Source organism: Hibiscus syriacus, unplaced genomic scaffold, assembly GCF_006381635.1.
Source record: "Hibiscus syriacus cultivar Baekdansim isolate YM2019G1 unplaced genomic scaffold, ASM638163v2 tig00110630_pilon, whole genome shotgun sequence".
NCBI classification, from domain to species: domain Eukaryota; kingdom Viridiplantae; phylum Streptophyta; class Magnoliopsida; order Malvales; family Malvaceae; genus Hibiscus; species Hibiscus syriacus.
The window spans coordinates 709,291-720,587 of NW_024062805.1; the positions used below are offsets into that span (position 1 = coordinate 709,291).

The following is an 11,297-nucleotide window of genomic DNA, read 5'->3' on the forward strand; positions in this document are numbered from 1 at the left end:
CTTATCCATCTATTATCCACAAATCCATTCGCACCATCAATCATCTTTACCGTTCACCTTCATAAGGGAGGTCTTCTGATTTCTTTATTATCTTATTTCATCTTCCGTTTATTTATCTTTTGTTTATTTTATTCTAATCTTATTGCCTTGATTCCAGCACATAAAAGAAATCCTAAAGAATCCTAGCTGCTGCCGCCACCTTCCCCTATTCATCCCCTTTGTTCTTCATCGAGTCTAGAGCTTTCTAGGTTTGATTCTTCAACAAGAGCAACGTTCATCAATCCGCCACCGCTTCCCTATCATGTTGCTTGGGAAGTGAGGTAAGTTCCCATGTATCATTCTTCTCAATGGCCTTGATTTCTTCGTTCATCGCATCTCTCCATTTCTTTTCTTGTACCACTTCTTGAAAGCTCACTGGTTCACAATCGGCAAACAAACAAAATAATGTAAGATTATCTTGTCGTTCAGTTACCTCATAGAGATCTCTAAGGCTTCTTGTGCGTTGTACAACTCTTTCACTTTGACTCCCACTTGACGATGATGAAGGTGATGAGTCTCCTTGAGTGGTTGATGTTGGTGAAGTGGGTGGAGTTGCAAGCTCTTGTTAAGATTCATCTAGTTGTTCCCTCATTGTCTGCTCATCTTCTTCAAACTGAGGAAAGAAATTGAAGTCATCTGTATGAGAGTTAAAATCCCATTCTCCTTCTTCATTAAAGACCACATCTTGACTAATCACAAACTTCTTATTGTTTGGATTGTACAACTTGTAGCCCTTCGAATTTGCATCATAGCCGATGAAGATAAAACTCTCGCTTTTATCATCAAGCCTCGTTCTTCTCTCGTCTGGTACGTGAATATGGGCTATACTTCCAAAAGTTTTCAAGTGGGAAATGTCATGCTTTCTTCCACTCCATGCTTCTTGCGGTGTCTTTCCCCATACACGTCTTGTTGGAGATCGGTTTGTCAAGTAGATTGCACACGCTACTGCCTCCACCCAAAATTCCTTGGGTAGTTTCTTGCTTTTGAGCATGCTTCGTACCATGTCGAGGATTGTTCTGTTCATTCTTTCTGCCACACCATTTTGCTGGGGGGATCTAGGAACTGTCATTGGTCGACGAATTCCATTTGCTTCACAGAACTCTTGAAACTCCCTGGAAGTAAATTCTTCACCTCGATCGGATCTCATGGCTTTGATCTTTCTACCGCTTTCTCTCTCCACTGCTGCTTTGAACTTCTTGAAGACTTCAAAAACTTCTGACTTCTGTTTCAAGAAATATACCCAGGTTTTTCTTGAAAAATCATCAATGAAGAGAAGAAAATAGTTATTGTTACCGAGAGAGCTTGGCTTGATCGGTCCACACACATCGGTATGGATGAGCTCAAGTGGCTTCTTAGATCTTGTCTCTGACTCCTTTGGAAAGCTTTTCCTGAATTGTTTCCCAACTAGACACCCTTCACAGAGCTGGTCAGGATGGTTGATGTGAGGTAGTCCTTTCACCATCTCCTTCTTAGATAACAGCTCTAGACCTCCAAAATTGAGATGCCCAAATCGAAGATGCCAAAGCCGATGCATCTTTGTAGCAAGCTTTCAGGAACTTTGCAACATCATTTTGTATGTTGATCAAGAATATTCTATTCTTTGACATCGGCACTTTAGGAATGAATTTATTCTTATCATCTTTTATAGAAAGATTATAATTATTCATATGAATATCATAACCTTTCTCTACCAGTTGCCCTAAACTTAAAATGTTACTTTTCATATTGGGCACATAGTAGACATTTGAAATAAATTGATGTCTCCCATCTTTCAAACGGATAAGAATGTTACCTCTCCCTTTTACTGCTATTGTGGAATCATCTCCAAACGAAATATTTCCGCTTACTGACTCGTCTAGCTCCACAAACATGTCTTTCCTTCCACACATGTGATTGCTTGCACCACTGTCAAGATACCAGGAATTTGCTTGGCCACCATCAGTTTTCTTTCGTGCTAGAAGAAGAGTTTCTTTGCCATCTGTCTTTTCCTCCACGTAATTGGCCTTCTCCTCAATTTTGTTGTTGGGAGCTCTACATTCTGAAGCATAATGCCCAAATTTTTGACAATTATAACATTGAATTTGAGATTTTTCATACTTAGAGTTTGGATTAATTCTTCCACTGCCTCGTGTTGAGCTTTCTCCTTTCTCATAGTTGTTGTTGGAATTGTTATTGTTGTAATTCCAGCCTCGTCCATGACCTCAACTTCCACCTCGTCCATGACCTCTACCTCTGCCTTGGCCACGTTGGTTTCTATCATTGCGTTGGCTCTCATGCATATCCTTGAGTTGCAGCTTGAGGAGTTGCTCAGTAAACTCATGCTTCTTCTTATGCTTCTCTTCGTATGCTTGCAATGATCCTTGGAGCTGCTCGATCTTCATTTCTTCCAAGTCTTTAGTTTATTCAATCGTCACGACGATGTGTTCAAATTTGGGATCCAACGAACGGAGTATCTTCTCTATTATCCTCACATCTTCTAACTTTTCACCATTTCTTTTTAATTGATTAGAAACAGCTACTACTCTTGAGAAATAATCTGAAATAGACTCAGATGCTTTCATGTGTAAGGATTTGAATTCACCTCTTAATGTTTAGAGAAGAACCTTCTTCACTTGCTCGGATTCTTTGTAAGAGGTTTGCAGCTTCTCCCATGCTTCCTTGCTAGAGCTTGCACTTGAAATCTTTTCAAAACCATCATCATCTAATGCTTGGTAGATGAGGTAGAGAGCCTTCTTGTATCTCTTTCTTGAATCCTTCAAAGTTGTCTTTTGATCTGGTGTAAGAGTAACAAAAACATCATCATCCATAATCTCGTTATAGCCTTTCTCTATGATATCCCTCACATCTTGTGATCCAAGAAGTGCCTTCATTTTGATACTTCAATTGTCGTAGTTGTTGTTGTTGAGTGTCGGAACTTGGAATGGTGCCATACCATTTGCCATATCTCTCAATATAATGAGATTTTATAAAATCCGATTGCACGAATGAATCCGGAACGCCGAAAAAACCTTGAGAGGGACTTGGACAACTCGGTCAAGGGCTCCAACTTGGTTGACTCGGCTCAACTCGGTGAGTCAACTCAATTTTCTGGCAGCAGTCTTCCGGCGGTGCGTGGCGGTGCGTCAGAACTCAGATTGAGAAAATTCTGGCGGCATCGGATTTCTCTCGTCGAGACCTTCGATCTTTCCAACTCTCTCTGATGCCACTTTGTTGGAAATAAAACACTCACACAAACAACTTTTATTGAAACTCAAACAAATATTACAAGAGCACTCTCACTCAAAAACAAGAACTACAACTCACTCTTATAAGACTTTGCTTCTTCACTCACTTAGAAGCTCTTAATTTTTCTTGATTCTTAAAACTAAAATGGGGAGGGGTATTTATACTACTCAAGAATAATCCTACACCGCACAAAAAAACTAATTTAAACCATTACAAATTCAACAAATACCTAACTCTCACCTAACTAAATTGATGTAAGCAATGACATCATTACTTAAATGATGTAAGCAATGACATCTTTACTTAAATGATGTAAGCAATGACATCAATTTAGTTTGGGTTTGGGTTTAGGCTCCCATAATGGATCAAGTTTATGATCCAACACCAGCAAGCCATGCTTCAAGCCAAAAACTACCGGCATGAAAGAAAAAGAAAGGAAGCAAGTGAGAAGAAAAAATTAGAAAATGCTTCCTTCTTTTTTACTTTGCTTTTCTAACATAGAAGGGTTCTACAAAACCCAACAAAACATTGTAAACAAGGGAATCCCTCTCTCAAAAAAAATCCTTGTAACAGAGGATCCCCACCATTGTAAACCATTTCATAGCAATAAAAAAGAGAAGCATTTCCTCAAAAAAAATTCTATTCTTACACCATTAGAATAAAACAATACAAGTTTTTTTCTTTCATTCGTAGCAAAGAACCACCAAAGAGAACCCTCTATCTAAAATTTCTTTAAATAATTGTAAAAAAGGATCGAGAATAGGAGAAGGGACGTTACCTTCTACCGGAGTCTTCGTCAGCGTTCGGGAGGCCCGTTCGAGGATCCAACCGTTGAGAAGGGAGAAGAGACGTCGATGAACAACATACCTCATAACCAACTTGGTCTGACGGCAGACGGTGGCAGATCGAAAGTCGAAAGTCGAAAGTCGAGCGGGTTCTTGGCCCTTTTTTATGACAGTGGAGGCCTTCTCTCACAAAACGAACCCCAGATCCGAGACCACCGTGCCTAGAAGGAGCTGGCCATGAAATTTGGTGAAAATGACAGCGCAATTTTCGAGTTTCGACCGGCCTTCTTGAGAGAGGGAGGAGAGAAATAAAGTGTAGAGAGAGGGAGTTCATGCAGAAATAAAAAAAATCAAAATATGTCTATTTATATGCGCTTTGAAATGGCGTCGGTTTGGCCCCTATTGCCCACAGACTTGAAACGACGTTGTATGGCCTAAACGTTCATTTTGGGGCTTGAGGAGAAAACTTTCTCATTGGTCATTGTATCTCTACTCTGAGTTCATTTTGGTCACCAGATTTGTTTTAATTACTTGATTAAATTTGAATTTTGTCCTTTATTTAGTAATTTTTCATTTTTATTTCCTAGTACTAACTACTGGTTTATTTGTTTTTAGGTCCTCCAAATTTTGCCATGTTTTTACACCAAGTCATTGTCTTAATTTCAATTTTACTGTTTAATTTCGTATTTATTACAATTTAGCCACTATTTTAAATTAATGTGTGCAATTGCAAATTAATCCTTTAACTATTCCTTTTTTTGTTTCAGTCCCTAGAATTTAAATAAAGTTTTATTTAGTCCCTAACTGTATTTAATTACAATTTAATCCCTGAATTATTCTATTTTTTATCTTAGTCCCCAGACTTTATAGTTTTATACCTTAACCCCTAGACTTTAGATTTTTTACACCTTAGTGCTTATACTTTATGGGTTTTTAAACTTTAGTCCCTAGAATTTAATTTTTACACTTAGGTCCCCAAACTAGAGATTTTTTACGCTTAGGTCCTTAGGATTTTAGATTTTTACCACCTTAGTCCTTAAATTAAAGGATAGTTTGGTTTAGGCTTTCGCTAAAATGCCTGAGTTCTCATATCAATTATTCGATCCAATAATTGGCTAATAAAAATTAATAGGTTAATTATTAGAGACTTCACCTTAAGCTTAATCTCTTAAGTCCTTTAATTTTCAATAATTTGACACTTTAGGCTAGAAATTTCTTCAATTAACACACCTAGAGACAATGGATTTTTAAATCATTTGTGTGAATGCATTTGTTTTTTTAAAACAAAGGCAATGTTATCTTACTAGGGAGTTAATGGTATAGCTCCCGCAAGCATACTCAGGGAGCAACTACTGATGATTCCCGAAATAGGTCGACATCGTTTTTCAAGACCGCATCATAATTTTTTAAAATCTCGAGGCAATGTTCGATTATTGGGCAAAATAGTTGATCTTCAGCGTTTATGCTAGAGGGCGAATGCTATTAGTTTTGATAAACGAATACTCTTCTTAACTTTGCATCCATAGTGATTTATAATTTAAATAAGACTTCGAACTCGAAATTTTCAAAATTCAAAATAGGGTAATCAACTAGGTACCAATTTATGGGCGATGTGGGGATGCTAACCCTTCCCCAGTCGTAACCGACTCCCGAGCGTAATAACTGGATTTTTACAGACCCCAAAACTCAGTATTTTGGTAAAATAAAATTTTTTATTAAAATCACCTTATTTTTATGGTGTTCCAATCGCACCTTAAATGGTTAGTGGCGACTCCTCACATTTCAAAAAAAATTCAAAGAAAAACCACTAAGTCGTACAAGTTTTTTCCACCCATGCGAAAAATGGTGACAACAGCTTTGCGACTATGATAGGGATATTTTGTTTTCTAAAAAAAATCGAGAGTCAAGTCACAAGTTGATTGTCCTATATTTGGAATTTAGAAATTTTGAGTTTAAATTTATTTAATTTATAGTTCATTATATTATTTCAAAAAAAAGAAAAAAAAAGATTTTCTCTTTGGATAATGCTTACAGTTTTGTGAATATTTAATATTGTTGCATATCATAGCTCTAAACCTGAGTTCAATCCCGATTTACCTAAGTAGGGGGAAACGCCACACCTCATGGGGAACATTAGGCTTCTTCGTACGAGTCTAACAAATTACCTCTGGATCATTCTAAGTTGCATGTCCAGATATCAGTTTCGAGATACACTTTTAGTGGTGTGATCCCCTAAGTTGAATCCGATTTGCAAGTCTATAATGGACCAGAATCAGAGTCCTTGTTAGCCTTACCAGGTTGTAAGGACAACTTGGGAACCCTTTGCTAGAACCAGACTTCATGTAGAGAATTTAGTAAACCTACCCCGATAGAGCCATGTGGATAACTTACAGGGAAGTATCGATACCACAGCTAGGGAAGTATCGATACCCTAGAGGGGGTACCGATACTACTCCAAGTAGAAAATGAAATTAAGCCTTTCTTATGGTCTAAGAAATTAAGGATTGAATTATGATATTTGGAATGCTGATATGTATATAATATGTATGATTGTGTAGATATCGATCGAGTGCAAAGTTCGGACAAGTCGACAAGTAGTAGTCATCGAGGAAAAAGATAAGAGATCGGTATTGACTAGTGAGGCCAGGTGAGTGCATACTAGTTTATATATGATGTTTAAAGGAAATAAGAGTTGTGATGAGTCTATTTCCTATATTATAATGCATGAATTCATGAAAATAGGCATGAGTTGATATGATTGTTGTGTGTGAGACTGAGTACTTGAATATGAGTATATGTGTTATATTTGTTATATATTTATTGTATATGTATATATGATCTGTGTAAATATAAGTATAATATAATGATAGCATATGACAAAATGGATATAATAATATATGAATATGAATATGAATACAAGCTATGTAAATAGATGATCACATGATATAAGTCATGTGACAAGATATATGAGATACATGAGAATATGATATGAGCCATATGATATGACCTACATGAATATGTGAGAAAGAATATGAGCTATATATGTGCTACATGAGCTATGTGATAAGGAAATATGGAATTATGTGTCTATGTGATATGAATAAGTGAATATGTGCAAGTATAAAGATAATGCCCATGTCATGTGTCATGAGAGTTAGAGGTATAGTTGACATGCCAAGAGTCGAGGGTTTTACGTGGTCCTTCGGGACGTATATGTAATCCTTTGGAACATATATGCAGTACTTTTGTACACTTATTTGGTCAATTGGAATATGTATATGGTTCTTAAGGAGTGGACCTTCGGAACATAGTGGTCCTTCGGGACAAATTTCATATGCCACTCAGTGGGAATTATACGAGCTGTGGTGACAGCATAGGAACACAACCTTAATTTACTCACATATCTTTAGTTCTCACATGTGTACATGGGCTAATAAAAAGATAATATAAATAAAATTGATATGATAATATGTTTGTTTCCTTGTGAAGTGATATGTGTGATATATGATGTGTATAAATGATAAGTATAGGATCATATGATAAAAGGAATTAGTGATAATGCTAAGAATGAAGATGATGATATATGTGCATGTGTGTATTTGTTAAATGAAAGGATATATGCTTTTGTATGATATGATAGTATTAATTGTTCATGCATTGATATGAGTTAGAGTTACATTATATGTTTTATATATGTCTCACTAAGTCATTGACTTAGCGTGTGAATGTTTCACACGTAGGTTTCGATGAGTTTAGGAAGCGAAGAGAAGCAAGACAGGTCAGATTCTCCTTTCCAAAGATCAGATCAGAAATATATTTTAATACATGTATTTTGTTACATAAAATGTAGTTGGCATGTAGTCTAAAGATTTGAATTGTATAAACTCTGATATATTTTGTAAAAACCAATTGATTTTAATTAATGTAAAGTATTTATTTTCTTGAATTGTGAATTTAAATTTTAACCCATTTATAAAGGAAAACGCTTTGAAAAGTCAATGTGACACATCGGACTCGGATCCGGGTCGGATACAGGCTAGGGGTGTTAAAGGCCACTAGAGGGAAGGTGAGGGCAGGGGTTATAATTTGGGATTTATATAATATAATTTCAGAATCTAGGGTTTGAGCGTATAATCCTATATAATATTAAAATATTAATAAAAGTATGACATGTCATATGAAAAATAAAATAAAATAATGCATGAAATCATTTATTTATTTCACGTCATAACGACATTACAAGTTTAATGGCGGAGTAACAAAAAAAATTCAATGTATAAAGTTCAATGAGCAAATTGAAAACATTGAAAGTTTGATGAGTGAAATAGGAGATAGAGTAAAGTTTAGTGGTAAGCGTGTAGTTTACCCTTCATTTTGCTGTGCCCAGGTTTTTAACCGAGAACCTTCGGGCCTTTCATCCCCTAAATTATACTAGACCCTTCTCTACCGTCGGATTGAATAAGAGAGTGTAGCCCTTGGATCTAAATGGCTATTAAACCTCCGTTTACGAAGCAATTACCCACTAAATATGTTTTCTCTGAATTTTTTTAATTCGTTTATTTTATTCTTTGTTTGGTATTCGGAAGAAAAGGAGATAATTGTTTTCTTGATTTTATGTATTGATTTTGGGTAAAGGATTTGCTTTTTATGACTTGGATTTGCAAGGATTTGAGTCAGATTGGTTGATCAAGGCCAGAAGATTAGTAATTTAGGGTCTTATTGATTGTTTTTGTGTTCCATAGGTTTCATTTTGAAAGTTTGGCTTTTCCTCTTGGGTTTCTAGTTTTTGTTTCTCTTAAAGAATGGAAGCATAATATATAGGGATTCATAGGAGATAAGCAGTTTTTACTGCTTCTAGTTCATTAGGGAACTTGGGAAATTGATTCTTTTTCATGCCAGAAAGAGGAAATTTGTGTAGGTTGGAGTAATGTGTAGAGCATTGAAGTTGGAAGTTGTTTGATAATAATTTCTTGAGAGATCCTAGTCTGTAAAGACCAATACTCCCTAGTTTGATGAGGATTTCCATTAATAACTCAACTTAAACTTGAAACTATCCCAGTGGAAGCCCAAAATAAAGAGGCGTTTATAATAATTCCTACTCGAGCTCCCAACCTAGCCATTCTTCATGAAGCATGTGCCTTTAGAACCAATTTGAATGCTAGTGGATGGTGCTACCAGTGTGCTCCTTTTCGGGCAAACTCAACTTCTGAAAATAGACTTGCTGAAATTAACAAGAAATTGATTAGAGGTTTTGTAGTTCACCATATATCATGGAGCCCTTTCTGAACTTGATTTCTCTGTTTCATAAGTTAAACTTAGAGGTTGGTTGCAATATGTCTAATATGATGTGGAATTATACATTTCACATGTTTAAGACCTAATTTTCATTCTTTACAGTTGATCTCAATGGCTTTGTTCGCTGATCAAGTTTTTATCCATGGCTCTATTATTTTTGGGGTTGTTAAATCCTTATATCAATCAGTTATTTTCATATAAACTTGGCAAAGTTAGTCAATTGTTAGTTGCTACAATTTAATCCTAAATGCATTAATCTAAGACCATAGAATTGGGTACTTCTTGATCACTTTTCTGTATTAATCTATAGTGATTATCGTGAATTTATTTGTGCTCATCTTTCGGAAGATCACAGATAGGATTTTGTTTTGCTTTAGAAGAGATCAGGTATTGAATCATTGATTGAAAGGGAAGAGACAGATAAAAGGGGAGCAGAGGGATATAGGTTAGAATGCTGACTTTGAGAAAATCTACACTATTTGAGCAAACATAAAGATCTGAAATCCTGAATATTGTTTGAATTTGCATTGGCTAATATCAGTTTTTTTCTGTCTCATTTTTTTTTTGTCTCTCGTTTTTTTTTCCTCTGGCAATAATTTGTTGTTACACAATGCCATGCAACTTTTAGTCATTCTTTTCATGTATCTTGCTATTGCAGTTTGAAAATGGCTGCAAAATATATAGTTGGTTCTATTGCGGCATCGTTTGCCGTTGCCTATGTAGCTGATAATCTTGTTGCAGATCAGAAGATTTTTGGAGGCAAGTTGCTGTACTTTTGTATATTTCGTCATAGGCTATTCCAGGGGGCTTAATAAATTATGGCTCTTCCTCTCCAACTTAGGGACTACACCTCACACTGTTTTGAACAAGGAATGGTGGGAAGAAACCGACAAGAAATTTCAGGTGTGGCCACGTGCGGCTGGTCCACCTTTGGTGATGAACCCCATCAGCCGCCAGAATTTCATTGTTAAGTCGGGATCTGAATCTTGAAGACCTAATGTTTGCTTCTCTTTTGTCGAAGTTAAAGTTTGATTTGCCATTCACTTGTGAAGAAATTGTTGCTTTGCTTTATCCAACTTTGCTTTTACAGTAGTTGGGAAATTTATCAAGCCATAGGAAAGTGTTCGATGATAATGATGGTCATACTAGATCTCAATAAGAATTAACAATCATTATATTTTAAGTTTTTTTTTATTATTTGAAATGTAAAATGCTTATTCTTATATTATAAAAATAAAATTGATTACAAATTAAATAAAAATAAAATTTGATTTGATTTGATTTGATACTATTTTCAATTTATTTTCTTCACTTCAAATCTATTAAAATGCTAGGTTGCCTCTCAACTCCCCCACTTATAAGAGCTCTATTATCACTATTCCTTAATCTTACTATTAATGTGAACTGTTATTGGTGACCTAGAAGGAAACTTGGAAATAATGTTCATTAAATTGTTTAAACCATATTTTTTATTGAAATTATACCTAATTTTTTTTCACTTTGATTAAATAAAAAGCAAAACCCAAACGTGGTAAACCATATATTTTCATGTTTATTACTCATATACATGTGATATGCCTTTTTGGAGTGATTTTAATTATTGAAGGGAGATCTTAAAAAACATACATGGGCAATTTAAATGGGAGATCTTAGATTACGACGATTGACTACTGTAGATGTTATTGAAGAGTTGCGAAGTAGTTGATGGAAAAAGATGGTTGAAAAAATAAGAAAAAGTGTGTGAGATATGGTTGTTATTGATAATAGGACTAAGGGTGGGCAACTATTGATACATGATACATGGCTGTTATGAGGTATATCTCCTTAATTTTATCTATTCCACTTTTTTTTGGTTACAAACGGGAAAGCTATAAACTATTTGTGTAATTCCACTTGTGATGATAAGATGACTGACTAAGTGGTTTCAATTTATCACTCATTGAGTGTCAGGAT

General features: G+C 35.4%; 1 protein-coding gene across 1 annotated transcript; it reads left to right on the forward strand.

Annotated features, from left to right (window-relative positions):
* The first annotated feature begins 9,964 nt into the window (after window positions 1-9,964).
* Window positions 9,965-10,433, forward strand: LOC120136457. The gene is made up of 2 exons (XM_039152492.1): window positions 9,965-10,103; window positions 10,186-10,433. The coding sequence occupies exons 1-2, from the start codon at window positions 10,010-10,012 to the stop codon at window positions 10,332-10,334; spliced, it is 243 nt and encodes an 80-aa protein (XP_039008423.1). The 5' UTR covers window positions 9,965-10,009; the 3' UTR covers window positions 10,335-10,433.
* Window positions 10,434-11,297: the final 864 nt, after the last annotated feature.

Bases quoted from the DNA above. Each gene is read 5' to 3' on its own strand.
- LOC120136457 (XM_039152492.1), top strand. From the start codon at position 10,010: ATGGCTGCAAAATATATAGTTGGTTCTATTGCGGCATCGTTTGCCGTT. The intron at 10,104-10,185 runs GCAAGTTGCTGT...TCTCCAACTTAG, and splicing joins AGATCAGAAGATTTTTGGAG to GGACTACACCTCACACTGTT.